Raw genomic sequence first — 27,532 nt, forward strand, 5'->3', positions numbered from 1 at the left:
CCAGTTATGCATCTCTCCGAAAACTGAAACAATTCAGGTATCGGGATGGAAACAATCACTCACGCAGGAAAAATGTCATTGCTTTTGGCCCCAGTTATATTTATCCCTGTGTTTAAAGGTTCTAATTGTAATAATGTGTTCCCCTTTGTTCTGCTGTTGCACAACTCGACTCAGAACAAACACTTCATTAATCGGGGAGACTGCGTTAGGTAGTCGGTAATGAGGTGAATGTTTGAAAAATAAAGCGATAAAGCCCACAATGTTTGGTTCACACACATATAATTAGGCTTTTATTGACAAGAATGATACAGGTCTGCTGCGGGACACTCGGGGGTCACGCCGACAACAGATGGGCGTCTTCAGTTTACTTGCCGGACCTCCGGGTCCTCTTGTCCCAGGAGAAGTTGGCTCCGTAGGACTTCACTCGGGGCTTTGCGCTCCTCTTCTCCGTTACGTCGTAGCTCCAACCTGAAGCAACAACATCAGAGTAAGTGATGGGGGCGCGAGCGTCACGTATGTTCCCTTTGGATGAATTCCAAACACAATGAGGTGTTTTGTAGACATCAACAGGCTGTGTGTAGTCAGAAGTGCACTAATCACTTTCATGGTGCAATAAACAGAGTATGCCAGTTCCCTTTGCTCAGTTTCAACAAACTCTCCCAGATGGTTTGGTTCTGAGTCAAAGTGAACTTTCTTTCCTGTGTTACCGGACAGGAAACCTCCTCATGTGCGTTCACCTAAACTAACTCAGGATCATCTTGTTTGTCCGTCTAAAGTTTCTACTTTATGTTTCATTCCTTTTTTCTTTTGAGGCCCAGAGGTTGACATCAGAGGTATTTTAAGGTGCTGTTGTACTGCTATAATCATCACCTGATTACAGTCCGGGTTTGTAAGGTTTAATAAGCTGTGACATTTTTTATTTAAAAAATGATATTGCCATTATCCTTAAGGTATGACGGCCCCTGATTAGTGCAGAGATGCTTTGCGTTATGCAAGATGCTAACGGACAGTTTCAGATTGAATCAAAGTGCACATTGATCCACATTCAATCGAGTTACTCCTGCACTCTCTCTGATGAAGTCAACGCACAACACTTATCAGCTTTACAATCCCTCTACTCACAACAGTAACGTAATACCACTCCTAATAGTACTACTATATGACTAATAGAGATATATTATCTCGTGTTTATTTGACTTTCACTGATTACGTTTTGGCAAAAATCTATGCATATTTGTGTGTATCATAACTCTGTAATGCAATTTATAAACTGAACTGATTCTCCATGATTAGCCGTGACATTGTATTAATGTTGTTTTATACAAAAGGTGTGATTTAAATGTAAATGTTTAATCTTGACACATCTTAAATGTTTTACCATTTTTCTCAGCGAAAGCGATGGCATCTTCCTTGGAGGAGAAGCTGAGCATCATGTTGGATAAGGGATCCGCACTGAAAGGCAAAACGAGATGTCAGACACAAGAGGTCACCTGATCAGAGGCACATATAGGACATTATTTATGTGAGGGGGTTTCTTATGCCCTGCAGATTGTAAAACCCCTTTATTTTCTGAGATCCTTACGTTGAGGACCAGCCCATCAGAGGGTTCTCCCAGCGCTCCCTGGTGTCAAAGTCCAGCTTCCACGTTTTGTTGTGGCCTCCCGACTGCATGGCTGTTTTGGCGGGAACAAAGATGTGAACCTTCCGTGTTTTGATGTGCTCCTCCGGGACCCCTGTCAGGGTGGTGATGTCCTGAGGGACAGAAACAAAGCACATCCAGCTGTGAGTCAGAGCGGATGTCACAATGGAGAACACCAGGAATTAAAATGATAACCTTCTATAAACACTGTAGATACCCTTACCCCCGTCAGTTCCTAAAAAAATAAGTGTGACCTCATTTGATCGCAATCCCATGTTACCAACCAGCTGAATGAAAACTATGTGATCTATTAGCCAGTCAAGAACAAATCATTAATAGTTATTGCTAATAAAAATAGGTTTGAGTACATGATTTATTAATTATTCATCCGTACAAGTCTTTTTAAGATGCAAAACAAGCAGTCAAAACAACACCGTTTCTACAAAAACACACTGACTGATGTTTATTTATTTTAGGAACAGGTGTTCATGCAAGGATATATTATGTGCAACTGATGGTTGAGAAAGGTCATCTGAAGGCAAGCTTGCAGGTGTTCTGACAATGTGTGTTTACCGTCAGAATTATGGTGTTAGGAACAATTTCAGTTGTTATATAAAAAGTACTCCTATGTTTCCTATTTTTGTACTTCTCATCAATCTGTAGGGATTAATTTCAGAAAAATAATAAAACAGGAAAAATCCAAGGAATGAATGCTATTTATAGGTAACTTTTGCAATATAAATCTCTCCTGTGCTTTAACCTTTTGCTCTGGTTTTAAAATGTTTGATATGTTACTTGTAGATGTCTAAGATTGTTCAATGGGCTAAGGAAACCGTTCTGTCATTCACAATAGTGTTTGTGAGACTTTAATTGTGTGTAAATGTCCGTATAACTGAAATAAAAAATGAGTATATACTATAGCTTGCATATGTGAAAAGGTAAATACTGGATTCAAAAGAAAAATATAATAACAGCCATCTTTACGCTGTTTGGCACCGAGGTGGCGGAAATGAATGCCTAATACTTGAGGTGATTTATTCCAGACCATCAGAAAGTAGGCCAGCGCAACAAGAGCAGGAGGAGGGGCCTCTGGGCGTACTAAATGCATATTCCTGAGCAACTGGAGCCCCTTCAAGCTCCTATCAAGGATCTGGTCCAATTCTTCAGGGAATTAGCAAACAAGCAATGGGAAGTCGGCGACAAAACACAGACGAACCTCCCAGCACGCAGCGCCAGCCACCCAAGACTGAGGGCTTTCCAGGGTGCTCTCCTTTCAATACAAGAATTTTGCACATTTCAATGGCCATTACAACTTCAAAGAATCAAATTTTCATCATTGTCTGTCATCTGCCAGTTGATTTGTAGAAAGGAGGTCGTTTTGCATGAACTTCACACAAAAGCCCGCCTTTCCTTTGGCAAAGGAGCTTCCAAAGGTATTTAAGCCTAGTAAATTACAGATCCGACGGCTACTGCTCGTTTCAGCCAACGTCTTTTGCCATGCTCAGAGGCAAGACCAGGCTGCACCTAATCATAAACAAGATCTGCACATTGAAAAGATTGTTAAAAATGAAAGGGAAAAGATGAACAAAGAGGAGGGGGAAAAAACTTCACAAGTGGTTGGTAATTATTTCCGGCTGCCCTATCTACTTAACCTTAACAATTCCTTCTTGTCACAGAGAGGAGGAAAACATGTTCCCTTCACCCAAAGGGGGTAACGGTGGAGGGTTCATGACACAATAACACACAGGACAGTGGGAGAGGGTTTTCTCCAGGCTGCAGCAGGTGATCAAAAATGTTTTTAACACATTGCATTTGGCAGGATATAAGTCGTTACTTTTAATTGACAATGTTCAAAAGATCTAGAACTTCCTGAGCGTTTTGGAGTGAAGACAAGAACCATTCAAATACTTTGTACACAGTGAACCATAACACACTTGGAGTTGTGAATTGAGGGGGAAAGAATTCATGTACAAAAAGTACCTTTTGAGTCGAGGTAAATCAAATTTGCAGAAACATCTAGCAGCTCTGTGGTCTGGGGTGTTCTGGGGGATAGATGCATGAAAATCCCTCTCCGAGACGCATTAGAAATGATGCCCTTGGGATTAGCAGGCCAGACTATGGTTACGCGTATATACGTTACATAAACCATAACTGACACATGAGGCCCATGTATGGTAAACTGGCGCAATAATTTGTCCAGATGTAGCAGACCTTAAATCACATCTTAGGCGTGGATGAGCACAAAAGGTCTTTCATGAATGACTGAGGATGTGTCAAAACAAAATCTCGGCCATATCACTGAAAACACTCTGCTCATTATCTGGCATTGTTTGCAAAAATACGAGTCTAGACTTCTATGATATTTGCATGCATTACACTGAAAGCTAGCAGGGTTATCGGCATAACAGACTCACCCACAATACCCGGATTCACAAAGGGAATGATTGTGGCTGGAATGTGGTGTGTTCCCAGGAAGACTAGAGAGGGCCATCACAAAAGGAAAACCCACACGGTGGGCACTTTTTCTTCTGCCATGTACAGGAAGCAAAATGAGAACTATCAAGTTTGACACTATTCACAGGGCCTTCACGGGGCCCTACAATACCTGGCTGGGCAGGCAGAATGCCGGGCTTAAGAAAGGGGGGGAAAAGGCTGGCAAAGTCTCCGTCACGTGAAAGCGTGTCGATATTCCTGACACCTCCAGGCTACGTGCCAAATAAAGAGCATAGGGGCTTGTCGCTGTGGGGCCGCTGGCCCACCAGAATGCTGAGAGCTGGTCCCCCTAATGCTCCAACAGAGACCTGGGACGGAGGATTTCCCTGTAAACAACATTCAAAGTCCTCGATGAGTGGAGACAACTGAAGAAATAACGAGATATCAAAAAGTAAAACGTTTAAACATAGTCTAAAGAAAGCTTTGGAGGCAAAGAGTTGCCTCAAAGTAAAAACTATTTTACAAAGTTTATTAAGATAAATGTGAATGAAACATCATGACCATCTTGTTATTACTCCATTTAAAAAGGAGTCCATTTTATTTGTTGTTTTACAAAAACAATCTCAGCAGACAAAGATTTGTACCTTAGTTTAAAAATAAATGTAATTGGCACAGGCATAGCATCCGTCTGTAACAGAGCTAGTTTGCAATGATTAGGAAGCTTTTTCTAATTACACAATATTACCTATATATGAAATTACCAATTGCCAATCCCACGGGAGCACATCTATACTGTGAAGTAACTGTGCGGATATTCAAAGCTAGCCGTTACATCTGTCCACATTTTTTAAATTGGTAATATAGAGCATTGTGTCTCAGCATATTCCGGTTTTCTTTTTTTTTTATTAAGCCTAAAGGCTTAAAGAAAGAAACTCTTCGGCACTGCACTGGTCTTATAACGTCAGGGAAAACGCCGCCATTTGTTCTGCCATCGTGATGGCTGAAATGTTGGCGACGTTCATATACAAAGAAACCTGCATTTAGGCACAATGGGCGATATCGAGGTGAGCAGAAATGATAAATGTCATGTCCAAAATCTTCTACAGTAGACTGATAAGAGTATTATGACAGGCCTCATAACATGCATACAACTGTCTCAATTCTAAACCCTACCTATAAACTCTGATTGGCTCTTTCTCAGACAAGGAAAAACTGTCAATGAGCAAAAACACTGGCGGCAAGCTTCCGGTAAAACTGTTTCCGTTTTACACTTCACCAAACTGTGTTCCAGCCTCCCAACTAAACCATTTACATGGCCGATTCAGAGGATCTGCAGGTGAGTGTCCATATGTTCTGCAGCTGAAAGGTGGTCAGAAGAAATCCCTCAAAAATGAAAACCAGACATCACTTTTGGATTTATGTTTGAGAAAAAGGTAAAAGAATTCACATGATGTTTTTGAACCAGTCAATTTGAATGAAAATATCGATTGCACGCGGAGGATGGAAAGCGGTTCAGACTGGGATACTGGGGGGTGTCTTGGGGTTTGACAAACCGTAGATGAGGTGAGTGTAAGGACCTTGTCTTCTGAACACACTACTGTACATTCACTTAGGAGTGAACAGTCCCGTCTCTTTCGCTCTCAATCACCCGATACTTCCTTGGTGACTATTTAGAAAAAAAGGATCATTTCAAATCTAAAACAAACCACAAAAAGGAAATTCACATCTGTTCTTGCAATGATCCTAGCTTAATTATGATTAATTCTCCAATAAAATGGAGAAGCCAGATTGTGTGAGGCGGACATTAAACACCAAACATTCTCTGGGTCCAGCTTCTCAAATGTGAGGATTTGTTTCTTTAATATCGCTGGAAACTGAATATCTCTGGGCGTTTGACTCTTGGTCGGACAGACATTAAACAAATGTCACTATAGAGGATTCTATGTCTTTCACAGTTTTCTGAACTTTCATTGACAAACCAAATAATCAATTAGTTGAAATATAATCTACAGATTGATCGATATAAATAGTCCTAATAAGTCCTTTAATCCTAGAAGATGAGCCCAGGTACAGGGTATACATTTTCTAAACACATTGGTACTGGTGGTCCTATTTGTAAGACCTGTTAGGGTTTACAAATCCAAACGGAGGTACGGTTAATGTTCCTGTTAGTACAGTCACCAAACAGACAAACACGTAAACAAATAGAGGAAGTCTATGCATGGCCAGCTCAGACAAAACATTTGTAGCATCACTGCCACTTTGTTTTGGGTCACGGCGGACTCATTGACACAAGTACAGTGCCGCCTATCTTAGCACGAACACCCGTGTGCCAAAACTGCCTCTCTGCAGCCAGTAGGGGTCACAAGGTCAGCTGAGCTGAATCATGTTGAGTCAGCATGTGGTGAAAGCCCAAACACATCACCCTTAACCCCCCACTGTCCAGCCCACACCCAGACCGAGAGCCTCACTCATCAGCCTGCGCCGGTTCCCACCTTCAGACGTCTTTGAAGTGGAGAAAGCGTGCCAATTACGGATTGGACATAGGGAGCGTCTCTATTAGAAACAAATATGATGTTGCTTCCTCACGAGTGGATCATCACTGGAGAACGAGAAGCAGCTGGCATGAGGGTCATCTCAAATCTCACATTACACATACCGGTGAGGAGCGGAGAGAGGGGGGGCATTTAGGAATATAAAGGATGCAGACACAAAGGTTTGTGGGTTGTACGGCATCTTAAAATACATCAGTTCAAATATCTTTTTATGTGTAAAATGCTTTATATATATATATATGTAATATATATATATATTTATTATCAAGCCACAATGCCAAACATTCTCAGGGTTCAGCTTATCAAATTGTATAGCATTGTGAACTTAATATTTGAGTTTCGGACTGTTAATCACAGAAAGAAAGCAAACTGAAGACTTCCCCTTAGGCGCTGGGAACTCTGACGGGCATTTGACACCATTCATTTATTTTTAAATAAGGTGATTAATCGTTCGGTCTTTAAAATGTCAGCAAATAACATAAAAGGACGATATGACGTCTCGTTTTGTCTGACCAATAGTCCAAAACTAAAAATGATAGAATATACAAGGCTGTACTAAAAATATCTTAAAAAGCAACTTAAACCGTTAACCCATTCTCAAAGTCCACCGCATGTTTTCTGACAATAAAATGATTACAAATCAAATAATAGACTTATTGTTTAAACTCTAGCACGGATAGATACTGTGAAATTGAAAATGAATGTCAGATTTTTGCATTTACTACCATAGAAATGTAAGGATAGCGTAAGACCTTAAACCTAGTTCTGGGTACACTTAGAAAAAGAGCTGCTAGCTTACAAAGAGCATGAACAAATGGAAGTGTAGGCAAACGGAAGTAGCAAAGCTTTTTTATCCGCTCTGCAAACACAACACTGAGCAGCTCGGCACTTCCTAAAACTACCCAGCGCTGACAGGACGGAGGAGTCCTCTTAAGAGGCTTAGTCTCTATGGAAGAGAGTGTAAATGAATGAAATACTATTTAGTGGATAATACATAATAAAGCCTCTTGTCTGGCACTCTTCAAGGACCAACATCCTCTGACCCACTACTCCAAACTTGAGCAGAGAGATTTTTCTCCGAAGCGCGCCGTATGAGAGGGCAACCAGACAAAACAGACACTTAAGTTGTCTATGTGCGAAGGAGGGAGGGAGGGTGGGAGAGGAGGATGAGAGGGAGGGGGGTGGTGAATGTGGTCTGCTCCACTGTAGGTCACTCTGTGTCTGAGGCTAGACAGGCTTAGAGAATATACACCCCTGTACTGCAGACTTAAACTGCTTGTGCTAAATATATCCTCATAGTTGGGATAGCTGGATTTTTATTGTGGATCCGTCGTCCTTGTTCAACACGCTTATGTTCCTGCCATGGCCAAAGGTGAAAGCAAATACCTGTCTGTGGTCCTTTTGGTTGAGGCTGACACTCTGAAAACACGTTCAATTCTGCAGGAAATTGGGTTCTCAAGTGTCCCATAGCAAACTGGCGTATCCGATTGAATAGCTCCAACAGAGAGGATGATGCGTTAACCACTCATTTCACTGACTTCTGTATCGGGGATTTTTCTGATATCTTTGCATGATACATCTTGACTCACAGACTCAGGCTCCTTCAATCAGGTTCCAATTGAAGTCTTTCAAAACAACTAACAACGCTAACGCAATCAAACATCTTTTGTCCAGATGTGATGTTACTTGCCAAATCAGGCACTGGGCTCTAAATACGCAAGAAAGCAAAGATTTCAGATGAACAAAGTCAACATGCCGAGCATCAAATGGTCCAACCAGTTTAATACTCTCTTCCTCTCCCCCACCACCTCCCTCCTTCCCCCTCGAATCCCCGCTCTCTAATAACTGTCCTCCTCTGTCTCGTAAAACCCTAGTGCCTTTAGAGAACTCTATAACAAGGCTTCACAAGCGCTTTAAGATGATGGTGTTGTCTTTATGTGGAGTGAGGGAGTGCACTTGGCTGACGCAGGAGTAGACGCTCAGACACTCCGCCATGAGTGGGAGATATTGTATTATCACATATCGAAGCAGCTGCTGAGGTTAGAACCGCAGTTGTTTCTGCAAAAGGCCAGAGAGGCCTGTCTCTAATTGAAGCAGGTCACAGACATTCCGTGTTAAGCCGTGTATCAGTGGCCCGCCAGCCGGACCCTCGGAGCTGCCCAGCATGCTTAATCAAACAGTGATTACACACAAAAGCAGGTCCGTATGGGCTCCGTAGGGAACAGCTCTGGGCACTGCAGCGCCATCACGCAGGTCTTTTCATTTGGCATCATTTCTGAAGTGCTGACAATGAATTCAAAGTTTTGCTTTTAAAAGATCTCAAACTTTAGTCAGTTTTGAAATCGAGTCGAGATACAGCTGCAAGAAATCATTGTTTCATCATTTCATCTGCTGTTTACGGTCCTAGTAATTCATGATGTGTTTCTGAAGTCTATGGTGACATCAATTTCACACAGAACTAAAAATATAATTTATTATTATTATAAAGAACAATAGCAGCAAATTCCCACACTCTGAAGCCAAGCTTTTGTTTGAACTATTCATTTGATCCAGAGTGTTAATGAACTTGTTTGTCATCCTGCCAATATCTCATGGTTCTATTCCTGAAATAATGTTCACTAGCTTGTTTCTCTTGTCTGTCTCTCAGACAGGTACAAAGGGTTGGAGCGTTATTGCTCAACAGCTGCCGGCCACTACTGAAAACAACCCTGATTGGAGCTGAGAAAGTGAACCAAAACAGTATGGTTGTGAGCAGGAATACCAAAACAATAGCCTCATCCCAATACCCCTCCTCGACTCCTCCTCCTTTCCCTCACTCGCGTCCCTTCCTTGCATCTTAGCTCCGCCTCCGTAAGATGCGAGCGAGAGACACGAGGAGGTGACGCGAGGACAGATGAGTCCTCAGGTATTAATTGGGATGTCCTCGTTCACTCAAACGTCACTCTTAAACGACGTCTGTTAATGATGACATGTGCACAGCTGTATCCCCTCTCATCGGGCTTAACTGAATAACCCCTTAGAACCGGCCCATTTCTGGTTAAATATTTATTTAAATGAATGAATCTTTCTCTTGTTAGTCAAGGAATTCAATGTCTGATGGTTGGTTCCTGAATTGCACATAATTCCCACGGAGCTGTGAGCACTTATACATTTATGTGACGCTTTTCCACTCATCTTCCAGTTGTCGTTTTCCTCTGTTGAAATCGACCAGCTGTGAGGGTGGGGGAGGGGGCGGGGCTTTTATACGCGAGTAGTGAAAACACTTCCGCGTAGTCTGCTCGCGTGTATCCTCCCTTTCGTTTCCTCCCGCACCCCTCCTCCCTCACCCCTCCTCCGTGTGCATTTCAGCTATTGGGACGTCCTTCAAAATGGCGTGTCTTGATGGCTGAAGACTTTTCTTTTTGTCGCTGCTTTTAATTGAACTATTCATATCTTAGACTGCACTGTAACTTTTATCCATGTATTTTTTCTTTTAATCTTTATTTTATTAGCTTTTCTTTTTAATGACTGATTTTATATGCCATTTTCTTAATCTCTTTCATTTTTTGTAAAGCTGTTTGAATTGCCTTGTGTTGAAAAGTGCTATATAAATAAACTTGCCTTGCCTTGCCTTGATAGATTTCCGGGTCAAGTCCCGGAGGAGGGGAAGAGAGGAGCCGAGGAGGGGTATTGGGAAGAGGCCAATGAGTTAAAAGAAGACTCTCTCTGGGTATATCATCAGTACAACCAACATAGTCATTGTGTCCAGTTTAAAGCCACTTTATTAGGTTATTTTAACAGTTGTCCTTATTATTTTCCTGCAGCTTCCAGTACAAGTGTTCACAAATGCAGTAAAGAAAATGTTTTCTGCATTAGTTCACATGTTTGACCTGCAGGAGAGTCTAGCCTAAATGTACCTGTAATAGAGAGGGCCAACAAAACTGTAGGGACGCAAGTTCCTGCAAGGTTTGCATTTTTTGGGAAAGACGAGAACTAAGGACAAGATATTGAGTGTCACGCAAACATTCAGACAGAGTTTTTGGAGTGATTTCAAAATATCGTTTACCCAGGCCAAAATGCAACCTCGTCATCTAAATGAGGTTATTCAGAAATGTTCACTATATAACAAGCGGTACACCACATTCTCCTCGGGTCGCTCGAGAGAGACAGCGTGCGAACCCAGCATAACCTCGCTGTGGATCGAGACCGCTGTTTGATTGGTCTAACCAGAACGCAATTCACACTTATTGACCGCATGATGAATGACTAGCGTGCTGACATGTGCTGAATGCCCAAAAGGGAGAGTGCTCTCATTGCCCTCTCCCATGAGATGGAGACCACTGTACTGTAAACAGCTGAGGGCCTCTCTTCTCGGCCTGTCTGGGTGAGCATTAGAGAACTTCCCGCCAGCAACAGCACGCCACAAAGGAACCTCTGTGGCCCACAACACTGAAGTGGCCACTGTCTTTTTCGTGAGTCTCAGGGTGTCTCAAAAACTTTTTTCCATGCAAGCTTCTTTTCTTTCACCCCCTCCCCATTTTTAGAGGCCCTTTTTTTTCCTCTCCTCTGCTGTTCCTCTCAGTGGCCCCTACTGAGAGGACAGAGACAGACACTCCGCCCAGCCAAAGGTTTGTCTGCCAGTATGGTCAGCTTTGGTCTGGAACAAAAGCACACTGACGCTGCCCACACACAGCAACCCCCCTCCAAAAAACAGGTCCACAACAGACTCCCACATTCTCCCCAAACTCCGTCTTTCGCTGTTATCTCCTATCTCTTTCGTCTTTAATTGAGAAAGCATTCACTTCAAAAGATCCTTATTTTTGCACATTGCTCACCTTGGCCAGTTCCAATGCATGCTCATTGTCTGATTAAATATGAAGCTTCAAAGGAGCCGTCCCACATATTTCATATACAAAGTAATACTGACTTAGTCTCCTGGTGACCAGTAAACTAGCTTTAATTACACATTTTTAATTCAAACCTAATCTCAGAGTGCTTTTGGAGCACCCCGGTGTGCCCAGGTAATTCCAGTTGACAATACCACTGCGCTCAGGAAACCATGAAACAAAGCCACTGATGTATTCTCCAACTGCTGGGTAAATGGACAGAACATGCAGCAGTCTGCTGCTCCAGTTACTTTTATAAAAATCATGTTCATGGGGGTGATTTTCTCCCCGAAGTGTTTTGGAAAAATATGATTTCTTGGCCATGTATTCGCTGCAGCAATTGACATTCATTTTGTCATTCATTTAACAATACAAATGTTTTAAAGAGCCCAACATCATGTCTTCAAGTTGCTCGTTTTGTCTGATCAACAGTCCAAAACCAAAAATATTCAGTTTGTAATCAAGGATAATGTAGAATATAAGGAAACCAGTGAGTCTTGGAATTGTTGCTCGATAAAAGGACTGAAACTATGAATTAGATAGTAAACTTCCATCCAATCAAAGGACACAGAAAGCTTCTCTTTGGCTTTATGTAGTCTGTCTGTAAGGGGTGTAACGGTTCACAAACATTTCGGTTCGGTACGTACCTCGGTTTTTAGGTCACGGTTCGGTTCGGTACGTTTTCGGTACAGCAGAAACAATTATCACAAAACATTAAATATTTCTTGTTTTTTTAAATTATTATTAAACTGTGAATATTCACTCAAACAAATACAAAATATAATAAAATAAACATTAAGGTGCAGCATTTCGATGAACTGAAATAATCTGTATTTGAACTTTACTGTACTAGTTCCTAAGCAGCCAGTTTGACTTTCGGCTTGTCATTGTATTTTCATGGTTTTTAAGAAAGATGAACTTGTCCACATTGCTTGCTGAAAGGGCAGATCTGCTGGCACTAACAATGTCTCCTGCTGTGGAGAACACCCTCTCTAGGGACAGTGGCAGCAGATACAGCCAGGTAGCGCTTTGCTAACATGGCAACATAAGGATATTTGGTGTTTGTAATAGCTTTGGCTCGGTCTGAACTCTCTGCGAGTGGTGGAGGCTTAAATGCTAGTGGGAGTTGGGTTTGCACTTCAGTCTTTTTTCTTTTGGTACCGGTGATATTCACGTTCGGGTGATGCCTTTTCAAATTAGTGATGTGTCGGTCGCAAATCTTTTAAGTGAACGACGGGAGCCGGCTCGCGCCCGCGAACGAGCCGTTTTTTGTTGTTAAGTAATACAAGACAGAATGATATGATGATCTCCGCGCTACAGCTGCTCCGTGTATGCATGCAGTGACATGTCATATCCAAGGATTAGAGACTGTTGGATGCTGCTGTTTTGAGCACTGCAATATATTTATTTTCACTATGTTATTTATTTATGATTATCCTTAGGCTCAGCAAAGATTTGATGTCAGCTGTTGCTGTCTTTTTTTCTATAGTTAATACTTAATAGTTACTGAAATAGAGCCCTGCTGTTTTGTCAGGGCCTTTTCTTTAAATATAATTTTAAAATGTCGATACAGTAGCCCCTTTTTTTAAATGTCTATGCTTAAGTTGTTATAGGTGTTGCTATCTGCTTTGTGTATCGTGGTTCGACAAGCAAGTCAATGCATTCATTGGGTGGTATCAGAGAGTTACACGGGTCTGTAAATGCAATGAAAACATTTGGCCACAGCAAATCATTTATATTCAACATGTCATTTTTACTTTTGAATACTTCAGTACAAAGGATGTATTGAATAATTTAAGTAATATATGTGTACACATATAAATCATTAGTCAAAACAGTACTACATTTGATTTAATTATAAAAGGTATAATATGTGGTAAACTGAAGAGCCGTTTGGGAGCCGAAAGAGCCGGCTCTTCTTGGCGAGCCGAGCCAAATGATCCGGCTCACCAAGAAGAGCCGGAATTCCCATCACTATTTCAAATGAGTGTGCAAGTTTGATGTATTGCCAGCCGCGTAACCTATTTGAGTTGAATAATGCCGACAAACAGCTTTGGTTCGGTCCACCTGTCTTCGTCCGTCATCCTTGTACGTAACTGCGAAACCAAAATGTTCTCAAACCGGAGACTTCAATGATGCCGGAGGATTTTCGAGCTCAACTTTATCTGCGTTTGCCATTTCGACAGTTCCTCAAATTACTGACTACATTTGAACGCATCCCTGTGACCAGCTCTCATAGTATGCCTCTCCAATTAAATGACTTGGTTTCTCTATGACGCGTGGAACCCAATGTGAGCAAATTACTCTGAATGCTGCGACGCATCACCTGAGATTACTTTCAAAAAGTTGTTCACGTTCTCAATTTTTTACATTTAACGTTACATTCGTTCGGTACACACGTGTACCAAACCGAAGGGCCCGTACCGAATAATTTCGGTACGGGTACGTATACCGTTACACCCCTACTGTCTGTTTAATGTGTTTGGTACCCTTTCTTTTCAGACAGCCTCATTAAATGTATTGATAATTGGGAGGGTAACGTATTTTCAATGTATGATAAAGCCTCTGTTTTCATCTCATGTTATTTTGTGTTTATTATTTTCAATTTGTTTGAACTGTTTTGGTAGGTACCATATATTCCCAGCCTCATTAATATGTTCCTCTATTCTTTATTGACCACTGTCTCTCGAGTACATAGTTTACATTTGCACATACTTTAAGTTAAAATACATAAACTGAGATGTGATTTAAATGGCTAGTGTATGCCTAATAATATAGATGGGGTGTTCATATTATTAGAAAACAATAACCTCAATAAGACCTCTACATTGTGACCTGACTGTAAATAAATGTACTGTATATTAACTGGTGGTCTTGGCAACCAAATAAACAAATAAAGCAGATCTGAATTTCATTGGCATCAAAGATTGTCACATTAACTAAAACAGATTAAGTAAACTATTCAGTGGAGTCTCTTGTTCAATAAAAAGTGAAGAGAGGAAAAATGCTGCGAGCGCACACAGGACTACCAATGATATAATTTTGCCCTTAGCATCACAGCGTTACAAAGCCCTACTGTCCAATACAAACTCATTTTGGCAGCAGATAAGGAGAGTTTTTAAAACAATATTCCAGGAAGGTAATTGGACGACAGTAGACCAGACAAACATCAATTTGTTTGTCACGCTGGCCACGGAGGGATCCTTACCAATTTCTCATCAACGGTAATAAGCTGCGTGTCTTGTCCTGGTTTCTCTGCCAGCCTGGATGTTGATGTGCTTGTAGACCTGAAACCCATTAGATGAACATTACACGCAAAGCACAAACTGCCAAAGGAAGACAAGTAACAAAGAATGAAATGACACAAACAAGTTGCACTGGGCAATCACTGACTATCTTGGAGGAAGCGGTGGGGAGAGGACGGTGAAAAGGAAGCGACAAGGAGGGAATCCCCCCGCCACCTATTAGTTCTGTCTGGTGAATCTCTGGCAGGCTCCTGCTCTCGTCCTAATGACAGGACGGGCTTAATGCTGGCTGTGTCGAGTGTCAGGCGAGGACTGTGTAGCTCTTTGTCATTATGTGCGGCCGCGTACTGTCGCAAAACAGCAATGTGCCATCAGGCTCCACCAGGGAACGCACATATTCCACATTATGCCCTGATAATCTCCTCTTTTTCCCTTTAAAAAAATGTAAATCACTTACACTTAAAATTCCAAGTTCATTATCTCATGTTCAAATTAAAATATAAAAAAATAAAAGCATGGACTGCATTGTGTCTAATTACACTATGGATTCTGGGGGAGTTACTGTCCTACATACCGTTTTCTTTAAATATATACTCTGTTCCTTTAAAGGTGGGGTAGGTAAGTTTGAGAAACCGGCTCGAGATACACTTTTTGTTATATTCCATGGAATGCTCTTAACATCCAGATAGCAATGAATATCTTAAGTGCTTTGACAAAAAATCCATTAAAAAATGTCATCTGTGGAAGCCGTAGTACTGTAAAAAGCACGACCAATCATTTTAGCCGGCCCGGCTAAAGTAACTGGATGGCCTACCTGCCTGTCAGCCTTCCATCTGTGCACAAACTTATCTCGTGCCCTCATTGGTCATGTGCGCGTTCGTGTGTGTTGGAGGAGGGGCTCTGTGAGGAAGTGGCAGATTTGTTCCGGTTGTGTATTTTCAAATTCTAGCGCACTCGAGCTGGTTTCTCCAAAATCACCTACCCCACCTTTAAGTCAAGGCTTGATTTAGGCCCAGTGTCAAAAATAGAAACATGTATAATGTATCAAATATAAATGTTATACAATGGTGAATTTAAAAAGAAGAAGTTAAACTTAGTTTTTTTTAAACATATGAAAATGAGTGCAAACATGCCACAAATGTGTTTGTTTCAGATTCATGGCATGATAAATTAAATGCTGTATATACTTTTAAACATGGGTCAAAAAGATTGGACTGATCAATTAAGTATGAAAATTAGGGATGCACGATAATTATCGGTCCGATATTAGGAATTATGACGTCATCCCGATAAACCCGATACCAGTATTAATAGCCCCGATAATATACAATATATTTTTTGGGTAAAAAAAAAGAAAAAAATACTGCGGTGTGGGTGGATTGGGATGAGGGGCGCTTGTTTTTCACTCGGCTCCTCCCGTTTTGCCAGTACTGTGGTATTAGTGGTTTAGGAAGAGGGGAGCTTCCTCGTGAAGCCAGGACAGTAAACAAACATGTCGCCGGTGGTATGGGCGTTGGAGCTATGTGCAACTCAAGGCATATGCTCGAACCGGAGCTGCCTGGACGCTGCAATCATGTTGCGCACTATCCGTGCTGAGTGTGCTGACTTTTCGTACAATGTCCCACTGTCTGGCTTCCTGCATAAAGTCAAGTGCTCGGCGCAGTTGTGGCGAAATGTCACTCCTCTGTTTTCATTTAAATAGCTCCGTATATCCGTTAGCGCAGCTAGCTAGCACCAGATGCTAACAACAACAATGCACGTAAGGTCTCTCTCTCGCTCGCTCGGGCCACACATACACACACCCTCCCGGTCCTCCAGATGGCCAGTCGGTGCCTGCCGGTGAGCGTGGAAGTGTGGTCTGCCACAAGCGGGCGACAGGAGCGGGGCTGTCAGCATCAGCTTGTAGATGGTATTTTAAACTCGATGCGCTCTGAAACTACGGGGCGGCCGAGGAAAAAAAATACACATGCGTTAAAATAATTAGTGGCGTAATTTTTTTTTATTATCGGTCTTGAGAAGCAGGAAGTTATCGGTATCGGTATCAAAAAAACAATATCGTGCATCCCTTATGAAAATACTTCAAGTTGAATTAGTTTATACTCGACTCAACTCAAAATGGTCACCATTTGCATCTGTTTGTTCAAGTATTTGTTCAACTATCTGCCTTTTTCTAAAGTTGTTTAGTTTGTTGGCTATCTTTCCAACACACTGTCTTATTAAATAAAGGAATTTGTTTCTAGTCACCGTTATCTGTGAACTCACATTGAGGCAATGATATTCATTTAGAATTTGACAATTGAATTTTCGCCTGAGATACCTGGTATTTATGGTTAACAAATTCAATTTAACGTGCTGTTTACTATTCAATGATGTTTGAAGGATCTTGTACAAGATTAAGTCAATGATCAATTAAAACAGCTTATGGGGCCATTGTGGGTATTGTGTGATTAGAAAGTCTCACTTTATTTAATTTAGCTGAAAACAAAACTTAAAAGCAATTAGTGTCTTCTTGCAACATGAACTGCATGACGCTTTAGTAAACTGAGTATGAAAATGTCTCTGCATTATCTTGTTTATTTGTGGAACCTCTGTCCCTGACAAAGAGCCACTTGGAGCTTAACAAATAAAAAATAAAAATCGTTTTTAAAAGAACTTTTTTTTTAAATGACCATTTGGGAGAGACAGACTTTCTCAAATGGAGGTAGATTTGAGATGATACCCCCTGATGTCTGCCAGGCCACATGCTTAGAGTTGGGATACTTATTTTGGAGTAACGACTGATGTGTGGACTGCAATACAATCAATGTGGAAATGATAGTCCCGAACACATCGAATAACTGATTAACTCATTCGGATTGTAAAATTAGTCAAATTGTACTGAAAACAAGTTACTACTACTACTGCAGTTACTTAAGTGAGTATAGGACTCGTCACCAACTCATTTACTGCATCTGGTTACTGGGTATTGATGGTTGAATATATTGACTATTATGCAATGTATGTGGGATTATAAAATTATAAAATATGAGTTGTTATCAGAAAGGAAAAACACGTCCAGGATAAAGCATAAAGTAAAATAACAAATTAAACTGTAAACATGCAACCATTAAACGCAACTTGCTGCATGATTGGTATGTGTGCAGTTGTCAAAATATTAAAAGTGCACACCGAAAGCAAACAATACTTTAAAAGAAAAACCGAACATTTCCAGTTGTATTAAACCTTATTCAAATCTCATTGTTACTATTTGTTTATATCTGTCTATAAAAGCGTTGACTGACTGTCGTGTTGTTTTAATGCGAGTTGTGTTAGCATGTAGCCTCCAGTGAGCTCCCTGCACGGAGAGGTTAGCTGTCGTGATTCAGACAGTGATACTGACATCTCCGGTGAAGTTTGTTATTAAATAAAGTTTCTGTCTGGTCGATTATTAGTCATGGAATGCAGCGCATGTTGTGTGGAGCCGCGGGCGACTTTTAATCACGTTAGCTCTTAAACTGATTTCTAGCTATACTTACGGCTAATTAGCTGGCTAGCCGAGTGCTGTAAGGACACAGGATATCATTGACTATTGCTAACAGAGTAGTTACTTTAAAGACTACATATGCGAGCAAGTACGTCATTAAAAACTCATATAATGTGTCCAATGCAGGGCGATAACCTGTTACATACTTATTGGGAAGGCTTTATGCTTTAACGTTTGCTAGCTTATAATGCCTGTGACCTGCCAGACACACGACTTCCTTTCGTTGTCTTTAGTCGATTTGGAGTTAAATGTTTCAGATTAAATTACTCATAGTAACCCGCGCGAATTTAATCATTATAAACAAACAATATTAAATTACCTGATGGGATTCAGGGCCAGTTTATAAGCTGCATTTAGCACAGATACACGTCCCACGCAGAGACGTGACATTGAGGACGCCATGATTGTTGTCAACAATGACTTACGGAAACGGCAGAGGGACATACTGTGCGAGGAGCGCGTGGCCGAGACAGCTGCTGGAAAAGAGATGGAGAGCTGATGTCAGCGGCTAATATTGCTTTTCATTTACAGCGAGACATGTCCAGACATATCCAGCGTCTATTTACGCTGCGGATGTGTGTTTCATACCGCAAAAAACGATTAGGATGGTGTGAATGGAAAGAAACTCATCACATTAACCCTTGTTTCATACTCCTAGAAAAAAATAACTTCCCTCTTTATGTTATTTACTTGCGTTTATTGCTTGACAGGATGAACATTGGATCAAAAACGTTTAATTGGCTTAAAGAGCTCGTCCATTTGCTGTTGTAACTTGGTTATGAGTTTTGAAAAGCATACAGTTTATGGAGATCTTGTATAGCTATTATTTACAGTAATAGTTCTACAGTGCAAAATATAAAGTTATTTGTTCATTTAAACACTGTATGATTTGAACATACTGTATTGTAGTTTGTATTGAAGCATTATGGATTAAATCTTTGGGTTTAGGTATTTTATTTTATATGTGAATATATTTATGTCATTATACAGTACAGTGAAGTTTCTGGCAAATCATTTAAGGAACTGTTTATGAATCAAATCACAGAGTAGCCCATTTTATCACAAACAAGATTTATAAAATACATTATGGTAGATCATTGTTTACAGTTTAAAGTATATAATCACATTCCCAAACCCTTTACTGTATTTAGGTCTTAAAATGTCCTTTAGGTCGAACTTCTTCTAGGAACTAAAACATGCATTAACATTTTGACATGTTAAACTACAGGCTACACAAATCAATAATACACCAGAGTCAGGAGAAGTATAAGGAAAAAAAACTTTTATTGTTTCACTCTTCATATCTGTACAAATACCATCAAACTTTGTATGTACATATGACATTTACATAAAAAATACAAAACTATATATTCATAACAGAATTTTGTATTTCTCTTGTGATGTTTGAAAACAACAATGCATTCTGAGAACGAAAAAAAACAAAAACAGAAAAAAACAACAAAAAGAAACCAAGTGATGAAGTCTGATATAATATAGTGTTGAGTACTGCAGTATGTTAGTCCTATTTTAGCTCTGCAAGAGCAATATGGAGTACATTGGCAAGAAGACAGCACATAAATGTTATTGGCACATTGTTTCTAAAATGATCAAGTATCTTCCCAAACTTACCTCTACTCTGATGTAGTGAGACAAAATAAAAGCTACTGAATAATGTCTAAAGTTGTCTTCTCCATGTGAAAACTAATCTAAAGGGCAAAAACTGAAGATTGACAAAGAAATAGGAAAAATAAAAACAAATGGCTCTTTTTTTCTTTCCATTTCCACTACTGTGTTGCAACTCTTACAATGTTATTTTGCAAAACCATTGAGATAATCCCTTTGGTCAGTTATTATGAGTTGTAAACAAACCAGAAACACTTATGTACATCAAATGATTGATATATTCCCAATAAATAAACACACAGCCTAAACATGCATTTACGTATGTGTGACATAAACATCTGTGATAGAGATTAGACAGAAACAAGCAGATTTTTACAGCTCAGGGAATGCAATGTACAGCTTGTAGAGGACTTATACTTACACGGTAACATGACAAATAAATAACACTGCTTCTCTTTGGACAAATATATTTCTTCATGATAAAAAAAAAGTAAACCAAAAGGGGGAAATGAGTGGTAACACAATATATCATGGTAGATAGTAAGCCTGACATAAATGTATAAATTATAAAACACATAAAAGTATAAATAAACATCTAGCAGACTGAACTATATGTATACTTCCTTTTTCTTTAAAAAATAAATAAGCATACACATAATGTACAGTATGGACATGATTCATTGCCCTAGGACTGTTCCCCTAGTGATGGGGGCCTATCCATCCAGTATAGAAGATATATGGACATAGGCCATGTAGTCTGAGTCCTCATCTTCCTCATCCTCCTCCTGGTCTTCTGTAATGGCTATATGGGAGAATATATGGTAGCTGTTGTATGAATATGGACCACAACAGTGCAGAATATCACTGTATGTTCTTCAAAAAAAGCTCACAGCAAAGCCCCTGGCACACAGCCTCCCTTTTGTTGATGTCTGTGTGTGTAAGTGTTAATGTTTGTGTGTGGGCATCTCGGTGGAAGGGTCTGTAAGACTTCAACAATTACTCTAGCATCCTCAAATATGCAACTCCATTTACAAAATATAGCAAGTCAGGGCTGCAACATGGGAATAAAACGGGATGATGGAGAGAAGTGTGCATGGGAGATGGGGAGTGGGGGTTACAGGGGGGGCTGGTTGCAGGGATGGGGGCACTGGGCCTGTTTGTTGCAGTGGCTCAGGTCTCTTTTGGGCAGATTCCTCAAGGTAGACACATAACACAGAAAAGTGCTCTTGTGTTCTCGGATTTGCTAGTTTTCTTTGCACGGATTATTACTTTGTGGCTCAAACGTACAGGGAGGGAGGACTCTGTGTCGCAGCCTGGCCTTAGCAAGCAGGTCAGAAATCATCAACACAGTTCTGAGGTATTTTCTTTTCTTTTTACAGAAGAGATTTACATCGGACACGTAGATTTAAAAAAAGAAAAGCGAGAGCAAGAGTGACAAAAAACAAACAAACAGGTAGTCCCTCATCAATCCAAATAGATTTGTCATTTCTGATACATATTCTGGTAGACAACACATTCACTGGAAACAGCACGGACAATAAAAGTTAGCTGTTAAATGTTAACTTTTTTCTTATGATGAGATGAGAAATAAGAGAGTGTGGTTCTACAAGCTACCAATGCTTATCCTGCACACTGTAAAGTATCACATTTAGCTCATGAGGTGATCATAAAGTTGGTCCCTTGGATTCCATTGCATACCTCAGGCAAATCACAGTAAGGTACTCTATCAGGAGAAATAAAACTAACAAGGAGCAACTTGGAATGTAAATCTGATACTCCCTTGATGCCATTGTTCAATTTGGTGGTTTGCCTCCAGATTTGGGAGTGAATGAATGGCTCACTGGTCTACAGATAAGTAGTTACATGAATACCAACGTTAAATATCAATTGTCATTATTACTAACATGGCACCAATGTTACAATCACCTTATATGCACATCATATGATTTACTAGTACTCTGTTCCTATTGACATGTTGGCAGTGTGGTGTATGTCACAAGAGGCAGTGCATTTTGAATTGATTGATTACAGCCAAAAGCAACACAAAGAAAAAATAATAATACAAAACACAAAAACCATGAAATTAGCAATGTGACCATGGAATTTACAAGCTGTAAAGAAACGACCACTTGCATTAAAAAATCATAACTGATTAAAAAAATAAACTGCATGAGGTTTCCGTGAACCTGCTCCTGCAGGTCACTAGCATGACCATTAAGTTAACTAGACTTTAAATATCAGGATTGTTCCACTGCAAACAAAATTAGTCTCCTTTATAATTTGCTTGTTAGTTTAATGGAGTTAGCGTGTTCAAGACTCATACACAGAGTGCTGATATATAGTTATGCTTTTTCATTCAGCTCTCTGTTTTTTAGTTTCGCAGAATATTTGAGAAAAAGGTAAAATTGAAAGAAAAAAACAAGAACACAAGAACAAAAGCCAGCGACAAAGACAACGTCATGCAAGTTCTTCTATTCCCAAGTCCTTTCTGCTTGATTAAGCTGTACTTGGTGGTGTGGCTGGGTGAGAGTTGGGGAAAAGTTGGAATGGGGGGCACTCTCAGGGGAAGTTTTTTTGTTGGTGAAGCAACATGGAATATTGTCTTTTGCTTGGAGAGGGTGTTTTGTTTCTTTTCTTTTTTTCAAACTTTGCTTGTTATTTACTTACAGTTGCAAGATCCCGAGTGCTTGACTTCCAGCAGCCCCCCCATTGAACAAGCAGCTTGCTTCATGGCACATTCACTGGGATAGGTGGTGTTGTCGCTGGCACACACCGCCTCCTCCGTCCTGCTCTCCGGACAGGTCTCATCACACAGCGAGCAGCGGTCCCCGGCTCATCCGAGCATCCCACAGACACTTTTTTCCCCGAGCTGCACTGGATGTCCTCACAAGACTTGGCCTCTAGAAGGAGAGAGGAAGAAGTGAGCACATGGGAAGTGTTTGATTAGATGGATTATCAAATATGCTTTCAAGTAGGATCAGATTGCCTGTTGGATATGCTATGTATAAAAACGTAATTCTATTATAGGGTGGGTGTCTTGGGGAGGGTCACGTTTTGGATTGCATTCAAAAATTATAGGCTGCTCTCTGGATGAGATCTGACTCAATGGCCCCCAGCACTCCCCTGCTTTGCTCTCCTTCTCCCTCCCCCTCTCCCATGTGGGATAATGCTGCCAACATCAGGAAATAATAACATGTATATCATTGCTTGAGCAAACACAAGCAACTACCAAACACACACTCTCTCTCTCTCTCTCTCTCTCTCTCTCTTCTCTCTCTCTCTATCTCTCTCTCTCTCTCTCTCTCTCTCTCTCTCTATCTCTCCTCTCTCTCTCTCTCTCTCTCTCTCTCTCTCTCTCTCTCTCTCTCTCTCTCTCTCTCTCTCTTTGAGACCCCCTCATCAGTGGAATGTTGGCAAAATTGAACAGTGAATAACTGCAGAGCTGGCCAGGAAGAAATGCTCTTAAACAATATTCAGAGTCAGTGCGTCACTCTCGGAGAGTTTCACACTCTCACTGCTCTAGTTGCAGACTTACTGATGCATTTTCCCTCATAAGCCACTCCGATGGACCTGCCGAGGAGACAGGTAGCTCGTCTCAGGTGACACGCGCTGGCATAGACGATCCCGTCGTTTCCACACAGGTACTGCTCCGGCGACGTCACCTCGGGGCAAATCCGATTACACGTCACACAATACGCGTTATTTGTCTGGTCCACGACGCATGTGGAACTGCCGGGGCACAAGACGTCACGGCACGTTTCTGTCGAGACAAAGAAATTGGAAGATTTCGTGAAAAATGAAACAACATACAAGAAAAATAAGAACACACCGCTGGTTCTTCGTACATGCAGCTTGAACAAATATGGAATCGAAGTGGACATTGATTTAAATATGTAGGCCTACTTACTCTTGCACCTTCCCTGGTACTGCACGTCCAGATCGGGGTAGCCTTTGCATTTTGCCTTGAGCAGTGCGCATTCGTCTTTGTAGGTCTTTCCGTCGGAGCCGCAGACTGGTCCTTTCCATGTGATGTTGGAGCAGTCTGGCGCACACACGCAGCGCGGCTTGCTTCTTCTGTTCATCTTGCACCTCTTTCCTGGCCCACAGTCAACATTATCGCAGGTTTCTAAAATAAAAAGTATTTGTTAGGTGATGCTTGTTGTGGGGATTTTGGACCTGTGCGTAATCCTCGCATAGAGTAAAGATTACATTTATACGCACTTTGGTATTCTGAAATCAGTTAAGGATGTATTAAACAAAATGACTGGGGATGTGTATTATGGGAAACGAAGGGAAATGGGTGCACCTCCACCTTTGCAAGGTATGCAATTGGGAGCTCCGCCATTGAAGATCATCCACCTAAAGAGCGTGCTGTTGGGGACATCCTCCTCGGTCCAGGACGTCCCCAGTCTTCCACTCCGACAGCACTCCTCCCTGCTCATCCCGGGCATGTACAGCACCTGGCACCTCCCGTTCTTCCCCTGCTGCAACCAGCAGTTCCCAGCTGCAAACAGAGACACAAAAAAAGCTCGAAATGTCGCATGCTGAACGTCTGAAACCGCTGACCCAGACGCACCAGACACACAAGCAGCCGTATTATCCGAGACGCGCCCTCCCTCCCTTTCGCCCTCCCGGCAGTATTTTTGTCTGATTTATACACTTGCCTATCCCATCTGTGACTGACAGCCCTTACAATGCAGCCACAAACCAAAAAAAGTAAGAATAATCTTTGGAGGGGGGGTTGTCCTTTATTCATACAGCCTCCTTGTTATCACTGCACAGAAAGTGGAGTGTCTAGACGGCGTTAAATAGCAGCCAATCTCCTTCAGAAAGCACGGTCTTTAGCTTAACACACCACCGTCTACAACGCTTCAGAACAATATCCCAGACATGCACACACCAGACAATGATAAAATGATTAGAGAAGTGTGCTTGTTATCACACCTTTGTAAAGTTTATTTTAAACATGTAAAAAATTAAAAGCAGAACTGTTTCCCTATTTCCTTGGTACACAAATATAATTTGATCCAGACAACAGCAGGATGTCTAAACCGAAACAGACACACATGACATGAAGTGCTCATAGGCTGGTTTCCTTAAATTGAAGACAGATTTCTATGATATCTGTTCGAACTAAGATATAAAAAGAAATGATAGCCTACATTCAAAAGTCTGCAGTTTTATTATTTTGTTAAACTAAATAATAGAAAATGCAGCAAAAAGCTATTTTTGCACACAATTCTTGGATGTTGGCAATAAACAGAACTAGCACGTCCATAAAGTAACAGTGGATCGTCTGAAGTTTGTTGCACCATCGTTAGAAACTAAACGCTCATACAAAAGTATTACAATATACTCAGGTATTGTAGAAAGCGGGTGCTGCACCAGCTCGGCGTGGTGCGTGCGCCTGGGCTGCAAAACTTGCCATATTGTCACTTTGAAGTGTCCCATATGGCACCTGTTTTATGGACGCTTTACGCACTGTCTGATGCAGAGAGTTTTATCAGCGTGGAAAAAGAAAACTCACTTTGGAAAGTTTCTCAGTTGCAGCAAGTATCCGACACTCGGACGCATATTGTGCCTGGCAGCATGTCGAAGTTTTACAAAACGGAAATAATTAAGGAAAATTGATGAAGAGATCTTACCTTGAACTTTTTGATGTTCCATGAGATGACAAAGCCATATGAACAAGAGAAAAAAGCCCGGGTGAAAGTGGTGTTTCAGCATCCTAAACATGATGGAGAGGCAAAGTGAACTACGTATTTGACACAGGCAGCGCAAAAGTAATCTGCTTAAGGTGGCAGTGTTGAATAACTGTCAGTCTGAGAATGCAGCCTCTCTTTTTAAATCTATAAGGGGTCTCGGGTTGACTGTCTCTGGTGGGCGGTCTCCTCTTCTGTGGGGGTGGGGAGATTTTTTTTTTCTTCTTACCAAAATTCCTTCAATCCCAGTCAGGTGACATCGTTACAAGCAACTTTCTCTTACCACAATAATCTAATAATATGAAGATATGTCTGAATGTGTGATTAAACACCGCCCTTCTGAATTGTGCTGCTTTGCAGACAAACAAGAGCTAAAACTGAAGATCAGATTTGATGTGTAAGTTTATATTTCTCGTGTTTTGATGCAGAATAATGTAATTAATGTTTCATCGTTTTATTCTTTTTTATCACATTATATCACATTGAGGTATACAGCTCGTTTTTAAGCATTGCTTGTGTCCTTAGGTATGCCTATTTTATAATAATAATATTAATAATGAGCATATTCATAATAATAATAATACTAATAATAATAATGAAGGTCAATGTTACTCATATATCAAAGGCCTTTATTACTGTATGATCAAACAGGCCCACAGCCAACATGCCTATCTGGGCATCAATGCTTCATATTAAGATTACTTGTTGGTAACTGATATTTTTTCCACAAACTGCAGACAAAAGTGTAAATCTTTTGATGAGAGTTGCCTTTTGGAATATATCCGAGACCACCAGACAATAATAGCATTCATAGTAGTCCGCAGCCGCACTGCTAATATTAGAACAGACAGTTGTTTGGGTTTCTCTCCTGGGTCAAGCTTTTAAATATAATCAAACCTGTTTCCGAAGAGGCTTCAGACAGAGGAGCGGGGTGTTGCATTTCATTGAATGAAACACACACACGCGCAAACGCACACACGTGCACGCACACACACACGTACACACTGACGCACAGGCTGATCTCCGTCAGAAGTCCTTGCGCGACCTCTTCAGCGGAACTCTGGTTACAGCTCTCAGCAGAGAGCAAAGTGTCTGCTGTGTGAATCAGACACCAGGGAGTTCATTATCTGTTGGCCAGATAAAGGACACTGCAATCCCTTTCTTTTTCATTAAAACGAATACTATTCAATCTTCAAAATATCAAAACTTTACAATAACCAAATCAATCCAGAACTTTAAGTGTTGCTACTGAAACGTGATAAGATCAACATATAGTTGTTTCAAGTTTGTGTTGTATCCATCTGAATATTCACATTATTGTCAGTGCAATGTCATTACAGGCAGCACTGGGCTACATTTAGTGTTATTATTGAATATATTACACACTTTTATTAACATAAACAGAGGATTAGAAGCTGAAACAGACACAGGAAACGATGTGTTTTGTTACAACAAAACTCGTATTTCTACAGAACAACAGAGAAACATAGAGTCTAATACATGTTGCAATATGTTTCCCCGGTTACACATTATTTATTAAGACCACCAAACTTCTCTTATCCAACAGAAAGAGAGGTTGTTTGATTTGTAGTGAAGGATTAATTCTCTGTTCTTGCAGTTTTATTTAGTTTTATTGCCACACATACATATGTGCTAAAAAAATAATAAATAAAGAGAAGATGTGTTAATCCTCAGTTTAAGGGATGCCAACATAACCTGCTTTAAATCATAATCAGAAACAGCAGTCTGTCTCAAGACTCAAAAACAAGGATGCAATCATTAAAAAAGAAAAAAAAAGGTTGTTCTTTCCAGTTCTTTTGTGTGAATATGTGATAACATGCAGTCACAATAAGTTACTTTCAAAGTATCTGGAGTTATGTGATCTCTCTGCTTCAGAACATTCTAATGAATATTATTTATAGCTTTTGATGATTATTATATGAGTGA

The 27,532-nt window shown here is 40.7% G+C and overlaps 2 protein-coding genes across 2 annotated transcripts; both read right to left on the minus strand.

Moving 5' to 3' along the window:
- Positions 1–262: 262 nt before the first annotated feature.
- On the minus strand, positions 263–18,737 carry ndufs4 (NADH:ubiquinone oxidoreductase subunit S4). The gene is made up of 5 exons (XM_034238502.1): positions 18,580–18,737; positions 14,701–14,779; positions 1,583–1,752; positions 1,379–1,452; positions 263–468 (listed from the first exon to the last, which is right to left on the minus strand). The coding sequence occupies exons 1-5, from the start codon at positions 18,702–18,704 to the stop codon at positions 365–367; spliced, it is 552 nt and encodes a 183-aa protein (XP_034094393.1). The 5' UTR covers positions 18,705–18,737; the 3' UTR covers positions 263–364.
- A 1,859-nt stretch (positions 18,738–20,596) lies between these two features.
- Positions 20,597–25,766, minus strand: fsta (follistatin a). The gene is given in 8 exon segments (XM_034238347.1): positions 20,597–20,685; positions 22,551–22,707; positions 22,709–22,747; positions 22,749–22,783; positions 23,419–23,643; positions 23,791–24,009; positions 24,196–24,387; positions 25,529–25,766. Coding segments are annotated over 8 exon segments (1,047 nt in total). The 5' UTR covers positions 25,620–25,766.
- Positions 25,767–27,532: the final 1,766 nt, after the last annotated feature.

This window comes from Gymnodraco acuticeps, unplaced genomic scaffold (assembly GCF_902827175.1).
Source record: "Gymnodraco acuticeps unplaced genomic scaffold, fGymAcu1.1, whole genome shotgun sequence".
Lineage (NCBI taxonomy): Eukaryota > Metazoa > Chordata > Actinopteri > Perciformes > Bathydraconidae > Gymnodraco > Gymnodraco acuticeps.